Source organism: Tupaia chinensis, unplaced genomic scaffold (assembly GCF_000334495.1).
Source record: "Tupaia chinensis unplaced genomic scaffold, TupChi_1.0 Scaffold000294_5, whole genome shotgun sequence".
Classification (NCBI taxonomy): Eukaryota; Metazoa; Chordata; class Mammalia; order Scandentia; family Tupaiidae; genus Tupaia; species Tupaia belangeri.
The window spans coordinates 2,438,213-2,454,779 of record NW_006159782.1 but is presented as its reverse complement, the minus strand read 5'-3'; the positions used below and the strand labels follow the sequence as shown (position 1 = coordinate 2,454,779).

Below are 16,567 nucleotides of genomic sequence, written 5' to 3'. Positions count from 1 at the left end.
GAAAAACATGCCAGGCACATGTGTGTGTGCCCAAAATCCAAAGAGGAAAACAGAGGAGAAGGGACTGTGGTATAGCCATGTCCTCCCCCACCCCCACCCCTGGGGTGCACTCACTCACACCCTCTTCTCTCTCCCTGGTGAACTCATGCACCCTACTACAAAGTTAAAAAAAAAAAAAAAAGTACATCTACTATGGAAGGGCTTAAATTTTCTCAACAGCCTGATTCAATATTTTAACACTACTATGTGTGTGGTTAGAGTTTTAATTTCTTGAGCTCCTTTCAGGATCACTGCAATGCATATATTTCTGGCAGTAAAAGAATCAGGGCTTTCTGCCATTTCTTTATACCCTGGTTAGGGTCTGACTCAGCTGGGATGGATTCTACACCCTGCTGTTTGTATCAGAAGTTATGGTAATTGCACCCAACAGAAGGCAGCAGCAGAGATGCAGTGTCTTTGGTCTTAGCACTGCATGAGTGAGGAGTACAGAAGTTCAAGGGATCATTGCAGAAAATGGGGAGGTTCCCTCACACTATGAGTGACAGAAGAGCAGAGGTTAGCTATGTCACTAATGTGCAAGAGTTGACACTAGCCTTACGTAGATTTTCCTTAGGATTCTGAATTCAGGCAGAATTCAAGCTCTTGGGATGCTCTGTACCAGTTTTAGAACAGCTCTAAATCCTTGGAAATTGTGCACTGAATTCTGGGTATCTGCTTGGGCATCTGAAGAAATTAAGAGGTTGGCTCTCTAATATGGTGGTTAAGGGAGCTGGATCCCACATGGTCAAATGCCGTTTGAATCCCAGCAGCTTGAGAAACACATCAGGTGCATGTGTGTGCATGCCCAAAATCCTAACAGCATAGAGAAATGAAGGAGAAGGGATTACAGTGTAACCACACCCATTGGGGGCATGCTTTCTCCTTCTCCCTCTCTCTGGTGAGTATACATGCCCTCTGGCTATGTAAAAAAGAAGAGAAGAGAAGAGAAGAGAAGAGAAAAGAAGAAAGAGAAATTAAGAATCTCTGATTTTATCAAGGGTTATTATGGCAAGAGGAAATTTGCCCTGTAGCTATGGCCACCAGGCCCTACAAAGAGCAACCTAGAAGCAATTTTACTGGAGGGGCTTAAAAATGCCAGGTCACTCACTCCCACCACCTTTCACCTGATCTCACCAACTAGGAGTCCTATCCTGATGCTGTTTTCAAGTTCTGAGAATTTTCAAGGTTGAAAATTCAGTGAAAACACAGCAGGTTATCATCACGAAGTCCCCATGTGGACAAGAACTACTATAAACTATGACCTTCGGGAATTAGTATGAAGTATGGGTTTGGAGACAGAAAACCCAGATTGGCCCTGTCTTTGTTTTTCCAAGAGCCCCTCTGAGGCTTAGTATCCTCATCTACAAAATGACAACTATATTAACTGTTACACTGGGTGATTATTAACATTAAATAAAGTGAAAATGCTTTGCTATCTTCTAGAAGTTACATTAAGATAAACGCACTGTTACTGCTGAAACTTTTTTCTATCTCATCCTCCTTCTGAAACAGCACCCTGTATAGGGTCAAATGCTGAGTGCTAACCAACTTGTCTGCAATTTTGTGTTTCTGTTTTTAGCTGACACACTAAAATGCCTACAAAAATATCCTGCAACAAAGATCTTTAACCAAAAAGTTGTGTCAACAGTTCCAGGCACTAATAACCATGACAATGAGAACCAGAACTAAGTTCATAGGAATCAAAGAAAGACCTTTGGTGGTGGGGTATGGGAGAAGGGACCACACATCCTGGGGGAAGCAAGAATTCGACCTGAGTCATAAAAGTTCTACACATCCTGTTTTGGTATGCAGCCTTGCCACCACCCCTGTTTTGGTAACTGGGCTGTCACATCTACCCAAACCAGCAGGAAAGCCAACAACCAAGAATGAATGTAAGAGTATGCTAAATCTCTTCCCTCCAACAAGCTCCAGAGTGTCCCACTCCTAACCCACTGAAAGTGAACAAGGCTCAAGACCAGAAAAGGTGAGCACATAAATCTCATGTAGCACAAGTGCCAAGAGATACAATAAATTCCAAAAAGTTAAAATAGTGGGGGTCAAATATTTTTTAAACTTGGCCTTCCAGGCTTCTCTTTGACACAAACGCCAGCCATGCTTCTATCTGGGCTTCACACCACAACACAGTCTAAGGCTGTAGACAGTCCTACTATCATTCCAGTCTATATGCTTTGAGAAAGTGCAAAACAATAAAAAAAAAAAAAGGTATTATTGCCTCTTTTTGAAGTCCTATAGTCAATATACCTAAATCATCTGTTTAGATAAAAGCTAAAAAAATGTCTGTTCTTCTGCAAATAACATCCCAAGAGGATGAAGAATTTTACATTATCACCTTTGTTAAATATCAGGACTCCTCCTGGATGTGTGATACTTTACAATTTGTATCGTTCAGGTAAAATTAGTAACACCAACAAGTGACTTTATAACATCTTCTACTTCATTTATTATCTTAAAAAGAGGTTGATCTTTTTTGTTTTGAAAGGTTTTAGCTAGAGGGCACATGCTTGCCAGAAAGAGAGAGACAGAGAGACAAAAAGCGAGAAATCACCCCCCAGGAGGAGAAGGGATTGCCCCGCCGCAATCCCTTCTCCTCCATTCTCCTCTCGGGATCTTGGGCACACACAAGCACCTGCTGTGAGTTTAAGCCACCAGGTCCGGGACTCAAACCATGGTCAACTACATGGGAGTCCACCAACATAGCCATTACGCTAACTGCTGGTCCCAAAAAGAGACTGATCTTGATCTTAGATATTTCAAATATTTCAAGAACCCATTAAGACAGTCCTTGACTTACAACAGTTCAGTTTATAATTTTTTAACATTACAATGGTACAAAAGTGATATGCATTCTGTAGAAACTATACTTTGAATACCCATACAACCATTCTATTTTTCACTTTCAGTATGGCTGTCAATAAATTACAAGAGATATTTAACATTTCTAAACTAGTTATTCAACATTCTAAAATAGACTTCATGTTAGATGATTTTGCTGAATTATAGGAGAATGTTAAGTGTTCTAGGCATGTTTTAAGGTAGGCTAAACTAAGTTATAATGTTTGGAAAGTTAGATGCATTAAATGCATATCTTTGACTTACAATGGGTTTATGGGGCTATAACCCCACTGTAAGCTGAGGAGCATCTGTATTAAATCAGACTTAACACCTACTGTACTTTTTAGATATTAAATTATATCAAGAAGATTATTTTTTTACAGACTGTTCGGCAGAACTCGCCATTAGATTCTTTGGATTCAACAGCAAATACATGCAGGACATGAACACACACCCAATTCACTTGAGTCCTATTTTAGGATCTGTTAGCAACTGGCCAAGGAGGTTCTATGTTAGCCACTGATCACTGAGGTAGAAGTACAGTGTACACCAGCAGAAAGTGACCAGGACACTGACATATCACAAATGCAACATAAAATGCCTGGGAGTGGTGTGCCCAGCTGATCTTCTCCTGAGATGAAAGAGAAGATTTCTGAAGCCACATGCCTAACACAATTCCTCTCAGCGTCCAGTCTAGAGATCAGGTTAGCCTTGCTCCTGGCTCCTGATCCACATGTTTCACTATGGTGTTTATTTAATGACATTTAAACTAGAGATTTAACTACAGTTAAATGGTCACATTCTTGTGAGGAAACATTTCATTAGGTAGGGTTGTAGGAAGGGGGTGGGGAGAAGAGCGAAGAGAGGGAGAGAGAGAGATCTCTTTTTTTTGAGAGTTTTTTTGCTATAGGGCATGTGCACTCACCAGAGAGACACAGAGACAGAGAGACAGAAAGTGAGAAATCACCCCTGGGGGGATGGCCACATCGCAATCCCTTCTCCTCTATTCTCTTCTTGGGATCTTGGACATGCACACACATGTGCCTGGCGCGAGTTTAAGCCGCTGGCTCCGGGACTCGAACCACGGTCGACTACATGGGAGTCCAGCGACATAGCCATTACGCCAACTGTTGGTCCTGAGATCTCTCTTTTCATCCAAAGGTATCTCTGGTTACACCAACACACCATGGCAGAAAGCATCTGAAAAAAGTGGGAGCCTGTGGGCAATGACCAAATTGGTGTGGTAAGTGAATGCGAGGCGTGGGAGAGGCCTTTTCTGAGCTCTGGACTGGAAGGGTACTGGCCTGATCCAGCAGTTTAGAGACTACCACAGTGAGTTACTAGCAACTCCTGTATAGACTAGAGCAAGTGAGAGGTGATCAAGGCCCAGAGACACCAGGATCTGGACTCACCCTCACCCCACCCAAACTCATTAGTCTGTGAAGTATCCATTAGAGACAATCATGTCTCTGGCAATATAACATTTCACTTAAAAACAAACAAATTACATTTCTTTGAAACCTACTGTTTTTTCATGTTAAATATTTGTTAAATTTAAGGAGATGAGGCAGTAGATCATTCTCAAACCCAACTCTTATTTTCTCTGGAATCACCATTATGTCCCACTGGTAAAACAATTGCTTCTCTTGGTAAGGTGCAAAGAAATAAAAAAGAACATTACTTCTAACACAGTCACATGTTTGTTTAGTTTTGTTTTAAAAGAAAACAGTTGAGACCAGCAGTTAGCTTGATGGCTATGTTGCTGGACTCCCATGTAGTCGACTGTGGTTTGAGTCCAGGACCTGGTGGCTTAAACTCAGGCTGGGAGCATGTGCGTGCGTGCCCAAGATCCCGAGAGGAGAATGGAGGAGAAGGGATTGTGGCGTGGCCATCCTTCCAGGGGGTGATTTCTCACTTTCTGTCTGTCGAACACACGAGCCCTATAGCAAAAACCTCTCCAAAAAGAAAAGAAAAAAGAAGAAACTCTAGTAGGACCAGCAGATGGCATAATGGTTATGTGGCTGGACTCTCGACTCCCACGTAGTCAACCGCAGTTCAAATCTTGGTACCAGTGACTTTACAGTGTGTCCATCCCCCCTGGGGAGGGGGTGATTTCTCACTTTCTGTCTCTCAGACAAGTGCAAGCACACTATAGCAAAAATCTCTCTTAAAAAAAAAAGGAAAGAAACTACTACCACAGAGAGAGTAAGCTAATAAAATGACAGTCCAGCTAACATACAACCAAAAAGGGAAAGATCTTTACAGAGTACCAAGTTGGCTAGTGGTTCTCTGACTTCTTAAGACAGATTTTTGATATAGGGCACATGTGTTCACCAGGAAGACAGAGACAGAAAGCAAAAAATCATTCCTCAGGGGGATGGCCATGCTGCAATCCCTGCTCCTCCATTCTCCACTCGGGATCTTGGGCACACATGCACACACACCCAGCATTAAGTTTTAAGCCACTGGCTCCAGGACTCAAACCATGGTCGACTGCGTGGGAGTCCAGTGATGTAAAAATTATGCCACCTACTGGTAACAGTTCTCTGACTTTTAACAATTTATATTCATTGTTTTTTAGTTCACTAGTAGAAAAAAACGTAGAATTAAGAAAAATTTTATTTATTGAAAAATAGTTTTTGTTCCTAAACATTAGCTTTGACTTATTTAGGTGTGTGTGTCTTAGTGTTTGTGAAGCTACTTTCTCTCTCTCTTTTTTTTTTTTTTTAAAAAATTCTTTTGGGGCCAGCAGGTGGCACAGTGGTTAAGGTGCTGGACTCCCACATGGCCGACCAACAGTTCAAGTCCTGGACCTAGTGACTTGCTTTCTCACTTTCCCTCTCTCTCTCTCTGTGTCTCCCTGGTCAAATTTAAAAAACAAAACAATACAAAAAAAACAGTAATATTAAATAAAAGTAAATAAATAACTTAAAAAAAGAATTTTTATTTAACTTTATTATTTCCCCGTTTGATTGGGGGGAGGGGGAATGAGAAAGCAAGCCACCAGGTCCAGGACTTGAACCATGGTCGACCATGTGGGAGCCCAGTGCCTTTAACCACCATACCACCTGCTGGCCCCATGAAGCTACTTTCAGATTGACAAAACGGTAGGGCCAAGCTAACATTATTCATTCTTTTTTTTTTCTTTTAAGGAATTATTTGTTTATTATTTATTATTTTTTAATTTGATCAGAGATAAAGAGAGAGAGCGAGAGATGGAAAGTGAGAAAGCAAGTCACCAGGTCTGGGACTCGACCCATGGTCGGCCATGTGAGAGTCCAACACTTTAAACACCCCGCCACCTGCCGGCCCCATTCATTCTTTGTTTTCAATTTAAATTTTGGCTATAGAGTGTATGCATGCTTGCTACCAAAACAGGGCAAGAAGGGAAGTGGGGGGTGAAAAATCAACACCAGGGTGAGGGATGGCCACAAAGCAATCCCTTCTCCTTCATTCTCCTCTGGGATTTTGGGCATGGACACACACATGCCCAGCGTTATTTTTTTTTTTTTTCTTTTTGGAGAGGTTTTTGCCATAGGGTGCATACGCTCGCCAGTCAGACAGAGAGAGATAGAAAGCAAGAAATCACCCCCCCAGGGGGGATGGCCACACCGCAATTCCTTCTCCTCCATTCTCCTCTTGGGATCTTGGGCACACACGCACACATGCCCGGCAGGAGTTTAAGCCACCGGGTCCGGGACTCGAATTGCGGTCGACTACGTGGGAGTTCAGCAACATAGCCATTATGCTGACTCCTGGTCCCCCTAGTGTGATTTACAGGGTACTAGGTCTGGAACTCAAACCACAGAGTTGGCCATGTGGAATCCAGCCACCCTAATTTCCATACCACCTGCCAGCCCAATGTTCCTCATTCTTAAATGAGAATAATATTGCCTACTTCAAAAGCATACACGATATATCATTTTATTTTATCTCAAAACTAATCTATGGGTAAGTTACTACTCTGTGAGTAACTAATTCTTTGACCAACCTACAAATTAGGTTATTATCATGATTTTATAAAAGCAGCACTAGAGTTTAGACGTTTTGAGTTACCCAAGTCATCTAATTCCTAAATGACATAGTAAGGTCTAAAACGCCAGTGTCTAACACAATAGCCATCAGTCACATATGACTTTTTTAATTAATTAAAACTAAAAGTCCAGTTTTTCAATTCAAACGTGCCACATTTACACACATATACACACACATTTTTTTTTTTTTTTGCCAGAGAGCATATGCACTTGCTAGAGAGCAAGAGAAAAGGTAACCATGGCAAATGGACACACCACAATTCCTTCTCTGTTTTCTCTATCTTGTCAAGCATGCGCACACACACACCCAGTAATATAAATACACACACATGCACACACATATATACATACATATGAATTATATGTTTATATATCATTTTTAGCAGGAAGTATGTGAAAAAAATCTCTACTTTCCACTAAGTTTTACTACAAACCTAAAACTCTTCTAAAAGATAGTTTATTTTAAAAGATTTAGTTGTTTGGGCTTTTTTTTTTTTTTTTCCTTTGCTTATTTTATATCTTTATAACTATTATTACTGTCATGCAACTACTCAGCCTATGATAAAACAAACTGCAGTCTGTATTCCTTCATTTCTATTACCATCTCTGCACAGATTTAGCTAGTCTAGGGTCCTACTTATAACTAAATCCTGAATATCTCATTACTCATTAGTGATAATTTTTAAAAATTTAGTTTAAAAGAGCTTTACTAAAATGAATTTAATTCATATGTACTCAGGAAAGAGAATCTTGAAATTCAGATTGTACATTTGGTGAATAATAATATAAGTAATGATTCCCAAGTTACAAATAACAAAAACACTGTAAAGAAGAATTTTAGCTTCAGAGGGTTTTTTTTAGTAATCAATTTTGCTACTTCCAGATATTAAGTAACCTTTTGTCAGCATTAAAAAGAAATTTCTCCTTGGTGCAGAGACTGCAACAGTCAGATGAACAGGAGATTTTCAGTTAAGACTGGGGCCGAGTGAAGTGACTGCTTAGTTAGCTATGAGTGCTGGAGTGGGCCCCACTACCTCTGTGTAGACCACTTAGCTAACAATGACAGCTCCAGAGCAACTGAGGGATCAAATAGAACTGAAGGGCTAGAAAGTCAAGATGTGGCAAAGCAAACTGACAATACAAAGCTGTAGAAAACCACCACATGAAGCCATTCTTTCCAGTTTCTGTGCAATTCACACAGCGCTTTCTTGTAGCCCTGTGAACCAATTCAAAACCAGCTCCTTAATCTGTTCACTTTCTCATTTAGCAATATGTCTGAGCACCTTGCAAGAGCTAGGTAGCAGTCTGAAAGGCCTTTGGACTGACACTAATTGGTTGCCCTCTCTTTCTGTCCTCATATCCTTCAAATTCTCTTAACCATTCAACAACAGAACTGGCTGTACACTCAGAAATGCCACTTAAAATGAGAAAACAGACCAGCTCTGATGGGCAGCCCTAATGTGATGCTGCTCAAGGCTGAGGCTACATGGGAAGGTACCAGGTTTGAGACAGGCCCAGGTTTTCCTGTTCATGCTGGGACTGCCCGTGATCCAGATCAGCTGAGGCCGGGGGTCAGTCACGGTATGAAGATCCTGTGGGGCTGCCTTGTCTCTCTCTCTCTCTCAGAGGAAATTAAACAAAACTTTTTTAAAATAAAGAAAACAAGATCATTCAAGAAGACAGAACAAGGTCCTCACAGAATCTATAGAACAAAAATAATTACTTCTTTACATGCTTGCCAAGATATCAAGGTTCTTCCACCACTTGTGCATGGGAAAATAATAAACTGAGGATTAACTGTAGCAACAGAGCATGTTACTCTGCTTTTTCTCAAGGATTCTCAGTAGAATGAAAAAAAGAATGAAAGAGAAGAGACAAATAATATTCTTTTTTCACATCCAGAAAGATTACAGGAGGCTTTTTTCTCATTTGTCTGGGTCAGGAGAACTTTCACGTTCTCCTTTAAAAGGATATTCCTCTGCACCAGCTCTCAATGCCAGAACTTTTTTTTTTTTTTAAATTTGCACCTTATCCTATGGCCTTGTATACCTTTTAAATAAATGTCAAAGAGAAAAGCTGTGGGGGGAACCTTTGTTTGAGAACAAAGCGTACCATTTATGACCCATCTCTTCCATGAGTCTTCATCCTGTATACAGTGGCATTCTTGGTCTAAATCTTTGGACTTAACAACCAGCTCTTATCTGTGTCATGTTCCCTCTCCCTCAAAACATGCAGAGCTTCAGACATCATTAGAGAAAGTTTAGGGTCTAGACTACATGAGCCTCTGCTATCTGGCACTCTGTATCTGATATGGGTAAAGTAGTATTAAATTTGAAACGCATGGGACCAGCAGGATCAGCTGAGGCCGGGGGTCAGTCACGGTATGAAGATCCTGTGGGGCTGCCTTGTCTCTCTCTCTCTCTCAGAGGAAATTAAACAAAACTTTTTTAAAATAAAGAAAACAAGATCATTCAAGAAGACAGAACAAGGTCCTCACAGAATCTATAGAACAAAAATAATTACTTCTTTACATGCTTGCCAAGATATCAAGGTTCTTCCACCACTTGTGCATGGGAAAATAATAAACTGAGGATTAACTGTAGCAACAGAGCATGTTACTCTGCTTTTTCTCAAGGATTCTCAGTAGAATGAAAAAAAGAATGAAAGAGAAGAGACAAATAATATTCTTTTTTCACATCCAGAAAGATTACAGGAGGCTTTTTTCTCATTTGTCTGGGTCAGGAGAACTTTCACGTTCTCCTTTAAAAGGATATTCCTCTGCAGCAGCTCTCAATGCCAGAACTTTTTTTTTTTTTAAATTTGCACCTTATCCTATGGCCTTGTATACCTTTTAAATAAATGTCAAAGAGAAAAGCTGTGGGGGGAACCTTTGTTTGAGAACAAAGCGTACCATTTATGACCCATCTCTTCCATGAGTCTTCATCCTGTATACAGTGGCATTCTTGGTCTAAATCTTTGGACTTAACAACCAGCTCTTATCTGTGTCATGTTCCCTCTCCCTCAAAACATGCAGAGCTTCAGACATCATTAGAGAAAGTTTAGGGTCTAGACTACATGAGCCTCTGCTATCTGGCACTCTGTATCTGATATGGGTAAAGTAGTATTAAATTTGAAACGCATGGGACCAGCAGGTGGCATATTGATTACATAGCTGGACTCCCACATAGTTCACCACGGTTTGAGTCCTGGATCTGATGACTTAAAATTCATGCCGGGCACGAGTGCATGTGTGCACAAAATCTTTTATTTATTTAATTTTTTGGAGAGATTTTTGCTATAGGGTGTGTGCGCTCGCCAGACAGACAGAAAGAGACATAGAGATAGAAGGCGAGAAATCACCCCCCAGGGGGGATGGTCACGCCGCAATCTCTTCTCCTCCATTCTCCTCTCGGGATCTTGGGCACGTACACACACGTGCCCCACGTGAGTTTTAAGCCACCGGGTCCGGGACATGAACCGTGGTCGACTATGTGGGAATCCAGTGGCATAGCCATTATGCTAACTGCTGGTTCCCGTGTGCGCAAAATCTTGAGAGGAGAAAAGGAATTGTGGTTTGGTCCCCCCCCCCCCCCGCCCCGGGAATGATTTCTCACTTTCTGTGTCTCTGGCAAGCACACACGCTCTATAGCAAAAAAGCTTCTCTTAAAAGAAAAAAAAAGTGAAATGTGTGTTTACATTATGAGAATAATAAAGGATACTGGGAAATGATCCTGTTTAACAGCATATCAGAAATCAACTTCAGTAACAGCAGGTGGCGTGGTGGATAAGGTGCTGGACTCCCATATGGATGCTATGGTTTGAGTTACAGACCTAGAGGCTTGCTTTCTTTCTTCCTTTCCCTCTTGTGCATGTGCCCTATAGCAAATTTTAAAAATAACAATAGTACTGAGACTAGCAGTTGGCATAATGGCTATGTCGCTGGACTCCCATGTAGTCAACTACGGTTCGAGTCCCAGACCCAGTGGCTTAAACTCACGCTGGGTGTGTGTGCGTGTGTGCCCAAGATCCCAAAACGAGAATGGAGAAAAGGGACTGTGGCGTGGCTATCCTCCTGGGGGGTGATTTCTCACTTTCTGTCTGTCTGTCTCTGTCTTTCAGGCGAGCACACGCGCCCTATAGCAAAAACCTCTCCAAAAATAATAATAATAATAATAATTGATAAAATTAAATAAATAATTCCAAAAAGAAAAGAAGAAACCAACTTCTAGCCCAGCCACAGTGGCTCAGGTAGTGGGGAAGTGTTGAGTGATGCTGGAGTCATATGGGAAGGCCTTAGGGTTCCTGGGTAGACCTGAACACTCTGGGTGTGCCTGTGTAGATATAACCATGATCTGGCTGGCTGAAAGAATGTTACGGTGGGACTCAACATGACAGGACCCTTTTTGGCAGTCCCTGTCTCTCTTTCATGGGAGAAGGGAGGATAAACCAACTCCTATACCCCATATTTGAAATGCCATGAACAAAGCATATTAAATACCAGAGAGAAGTAGTAAAAATTGGGAGTTCTTTAACCCCATAAAAGTTTTGGAAAGGCCATAACCCCAACTTTGAATGATATATAGAAATAGGAACAACCCTGAAGGGAAAAGAGGTACTGAAGCACGTTGAGTACTGCAGATATAATGTCTGAACTGAAAACCAGTGGGAAATGAGGTGGGTGGGGTTTTTTTCTTCCCAGAGCTGGAAGAAGATGGGAACAAACAAGAAGAATCTGATGGGAACCAGCAGTTAGCGTAATGGCTATGTCGCTGGACTCCCACGTAGTCGACCGCGGTTCACATCCCGGACCCGGTGGCTTAAAACTCACGCCGGGCGCGTGTGCGTGCGTGCCCAAGATCCCGAGAGGAGAATGGAGGAGAAGGGATTGCGGTGTGACCATCCCCCCTGGGGGGTGATTTCTCGCTTTCTGTCTCTATGTCTCTCTCTGTCTGTCTGGCGAGCGCACGCGCCCTACAGTGAAAATCTCTCCAAAAAAAAAAAAGAAAAGAAGAATCTGATAAAAGATATAAACCAGAAATGATGAGACAAAATATTGCCATAACTACTGTGTTCCTTTCTCCCAGCTTGAGGGCCCTACCTATCTCCTAAGTTGTATAATAAATACAAGAGCTCTTTTTTTTTTTTTTTGGAGAGGTTTTTATCGCTATAGGGCACGTGCGCTCACCAGACAGACAGAGAGAGACATAGAGACAGAAAGCGAGAAATCACCCCCCAGGGGGGATGGTCATGCCGCAATCCCTTCTCCTCCATTCTCCTCTCGGGATCTTGGGCACGCATGCACACGCGCCCGGTGTGAGTTTTAAGCCACCGGGTCGGGGACACAAACCGTGGTCAGCTACATGGGAGTCCAGCGACATAGCCATTACGCTAACTGCTGGTTCCCAAGAGGTCTTTTCAGAAACTCCTCAGGCCAACAAAATGGAAATGGAAATGGAGTACTTCAAAGTAGATGCTATTTTCCAGGTCTCTAAATTTCCAAGTAGCAACAATAACTTGCTGGCCATTTAGGATTTGCCCCCAACACTGCTCACAATTTCTTTTAAAAGATATGGAATAGAGATGAGGAGGGATGGGATGCAGGGAGGCATGGGATGCTGGAGACTATGATAGGAGTCGGGGGACACAGGGTGGTGGTTGGGTGATTTACTCACTGGGTAGGGAACTAGAAAATAGAAATGCCTCATCTTTGGGAACTCTGAGCCCTACCCATGTATCAACAGGAATACAGATGAGCAGAAAATTTCAGACCTGAAAACTATTCCCAAGCCTTGATATTCTCTCTCACAATCTAAGAGTTTGCTACCTAATTCCTTACTAGAAATAAGTTAACAAACAAGACTGTGTCCGTAACTTAAGGTGGCTCTTGGTAGAGGGGAAGATGCAGTATTTACATAGAAGCAGATAATTCCTATTCTTTTTTGCAAAGGCAATTATTCTAACTTCACAGATACAGAAAATAACCCAAAGTATACAACTAGATACTCACAACAAATTTTAAACCTGGGATCCTGACAGAATGACAGGTGTCGTTTCAAATCCCAAGCCCAGAAATCCATCAGATTTACAAAAGAGTGGCACCCGTTTCTGTCTGTTGCTTTCAGACACACATATGCATACACACAACTCCACACTTGCTTTACAACTGGTTGTCTGCATTCATTAATTAATTAATTCATTCAGGAACAGACACTGGGAACAGAAATATAAATAAGATACTTTTTCAAGGAGTGCATGATCTAGTTCGAGATGCAAGAATACAAGCAGAGGGCCAGCAGGTGGTGTGGTAGATAAGGGTGCTGGAATCCCACATGGCCAACCATGGTTTGAGTCTCGGACCTGGTGGCTTGCTTTCTCACTTCCCCAACCCCTCTCTCTCTGTGTCTCTGTCCTTCTCTGGTCTAATTAATTAGTTAATTAATAATTCTTAATTCTTAAAATAATTCTTTAAAAAACAATACAATCAGATAACTGCAATAACTGAACCAACAACTCGAGATAATGTAAAAAATGCTAAGCAAGGAGACTATAATCAATAAATCCTATTTTAAAAGATGATCTCCAGTAGTCCCCCCATTAAACGAAAGACAGAAAGAAGAATACAGGTGTGCACCATCTGTATGGTGAGAGTACAGACCCTGAACATATTACAGGTACCAAAAAGTGGTGTATGCTCTCAGAACTAGTACTGAAATCAGTCAGCAACCCATGGATCTGCACTGAAATATTCTTCATTTTGTTACGTGAATTCTAGTTGTCGAGGTCTTGAGGAAAGGTACCATGTCTCATATTTATTTCATCTCTATAGCATCTAGGACTACCTTAAGCTGAAAGCAGACACTAAACAGATGATGTCCCTGGTGAAAGGGACAAGATGAGATTCCGGGTAACTTGTTCCTCTACAAGGTTTGCAAACTGGCAGATCTGGAATGTTCTGCAAGGTATAGCACTGCCCTATCTGATCATATTACTGATCCACTGCACAAGCCACCTAACAATTTGAGGGGCAGGGGCAGGTAAGTCCTACAGTGAAGGGCAACAGAAGGTAGCATAATGTAGGCAAATAGTTTGGTAGTGAACTGTAGTAAAAAAAAAACAAAATAAATTTGAGATTTAGGCTCTCTGGTTGATACTTAAGATAGGTATTGACCTCAGACTCCTTACACTCACCATTGGGTTCTAAGTCTTAGAAATGGGCTTATCATCACTGCCATATACCAAATCCCATCTTCACTTACTTAAAAGCCTTTAATGGCTTCCCACTGTATTTAATCCACCTTCTTCATGTGGCTGATAAGGCCCTTGTTCTGGTCCCAGCCACCCTGCCCATCTTTACTTACCCTCCTCATCCCTCCCTCACCATGCCCAAGTCATATGTCCTTAATAGTTTCCAATCACATCTCTGGCCTATACCCAGCCTTTAGCTTTGTTTTTCCTTCTCCCTGAATTCTTATCCTGCTTTGTGAAGGAGTGACTCCATCTCACCCTTTAAAGTTCAGTTCAGATACATTATCTTCGACAAGGTCTTTCTTGACCATTTTATCCGAAGACGACCATTTTATTCTATTACTTGTTAACTTACCAGTTAACATACTGCATAGCACCTGCCATACTCTGAAAAGATCTTTGTTATTCGTTGGTCTCCTTGTTTTGTTTTGTTTTACCAGTATTGCTGTTCTAAATATAAAACTGAGAGGGGCCAGCAGGTGGCGTGGTGGCTAAGGCACTGGACTTCCACAGGGCCAACTGTGGTTTGAGTCCTGGACCTAGAGGCTTATTTTCCACTATCTCTCTCCCCTGACACCCCCCGCCCCCCTGTGAGCACATGTGCCCTATAGCATATTAAATAATAATAATTAATGAATTAAATGAAATAATTCTAAAAAAAAAATAACTGAGAGCAGAAGTCAGATTTATCTTGCTATATCAACTGGCACATATTAGGCACTCAAATATTTTGAGTGAATTAGAAAACTATGGCGGGAGTAGGTCACCACACAGAGTTAAGCTGAAAAAAATAATTCATCCATTATGAAGTCAGAAGTTTTGGTATGACTTCTTTTTTTTAACTTCATTAGGCTGTATCCAAGAGGTCATAATATACAAACAGAAAAGAAAGAAGAGAGAAAGTCTATGCTCTCTGCAGATGATTTAAAAAGAAATGTCAAAAAGATCAAAATCTTGCTGGGTCCAGCTTCCCATTTATAACGCTGCTGTTATTAAAAGCAAATTGTCTTATTTCTAACAGATTCCAAGGTTTGGTTTCATTTCTCCTCCAAGGGACCCAGTTCTGCACCCACTGAGCCCAAGGCCAAGACAGACCTATCAACAACCTCCCTCAGGCATGCTCAGAGCCATGCTAGTCTGACAGTAACTGAGGGCCTCACTCTAAATAAAGTTGTGGTCAATTTAAAATATCAGGCAGAAAGAGATTTCTCAAGAACCTGAACATGAAGGCAAAAGCACATGCAAGAGGTAAGTTCTTCCTCACAACACCCCAGGTCTAGATCTGCTCCTCCTATAAAGGAAAGTGTAACAGGGCAAAAAACACCCTTTCAAAGGTGCAATGCAAAAGGTAAGGATAATTTAGCAGCATGCTTTAAACCTAATACTGTTTGTTTCACTGAATTTGATCAATTAGGGCAATTATCTTAACTGTTTAGTGATTACAAGTCTCTGAATTTGGAAAAGCACAGGAAAGGAAAAAGTGCAAAACAAACCCTGTCATCCTTGTCTTATGTTAGACGCTTCTCATGGCATACCAGGTACCTACAACCACGTTCTAGAGCAACTCTATCAAATGCCAAGAGGAAGACAGGCACTTACGTGGCATGATCCCTTGGCTCACCAGTTCTTCCCGGGTCCGGCGCTGCTGGAGCTTCAGCTGCAGCACTGCAGGGCAGCAAAAAGAGAGGAGAGATGAAGGATCAGGTGGGCATTCGATCTCAAAAGACACATTTTCAAATGCAAAGAAAGCCTAAGCACAAAAGCGTGTAGTATGAGAGAAGGATCCCCTTCACTTTGGACTGTCTGTAATTGCAGAAGTGGCCTGATACAGCAGGGTTTCCGTATTCTGCTGTGGGCGGCGAGAGGAAGTTGCGAAGGGTCTTGCAGGGTGATAACAATCCACAAAGTACCCGAGTCTTGCCTCTAGCTCAAAACCTCCTACAACCCTGGGTCTTCCTCCTCAAACTAAAAACACCAATTCTGAACTCAGAGAAAATATACTGAGGAGCAGCAACCAGTTAAGAAAGCTTTCCAGATACTTATACTTTCTTAGCAAACATCCACCACTGTTAAGTACGGAGAATGATAATAGTTACTCACACAGGCCAATGATATTATTTGTAAAATCTCTTCTCTTGTATCTAAAAAAGAAATCCTTATTTTCACCAAGCAATACATTTTTCTAGACTAGAAAATATTTTACCATTAAGATATCTCTTTTCTTCCTCTTCCTCTTCACTCAGAGCCTTATTCTGTTGAGGTAAAGCAACCAAGCTAGATGACTAAAGCACATCCGGGCCAGGGGAGAGTGACGGATGTTTCTTCTACTTCCACAGTGGCAATGCTGTTTAATGAACCAAATTAATAGGGACTTTTTTTTTTTTTTTTTTTTTTTT

At 41.5% G+C, this 16,567-nt stretch overlaps 1 protein-coding gene across 4 annotated transcripts in view; it reads right to left on the bottom strand.

The window, feature by feature from the left end:
• Nucleotides 1-16,567, bottom strand: part of MRTFA (myocardin related transcription factor A) — a 112,800-nt gene that overhangs the window by 36,444 nt on the left and 59,789 nt on the right. For 3 of the 4 annotated variants that reach the window (XM_027772741.1, XM_014588695.2, XM_014588696.2), the window contains exon 2: nucleotides 15,771-15,836. In XM_027772741.1, coding sequence (XP_027628542.1) covers nucleotides 15,771-15,836 — 66 coding nt within the window. Of the gene's footprint in view, nucleotides 1-15,770; nucleotides 15,837-16,374; nucleotides 16,406-16,567 lie in introns of those variants that run through there. The other variant, XM_027772740.1, reaches the window with a different exon arrangement.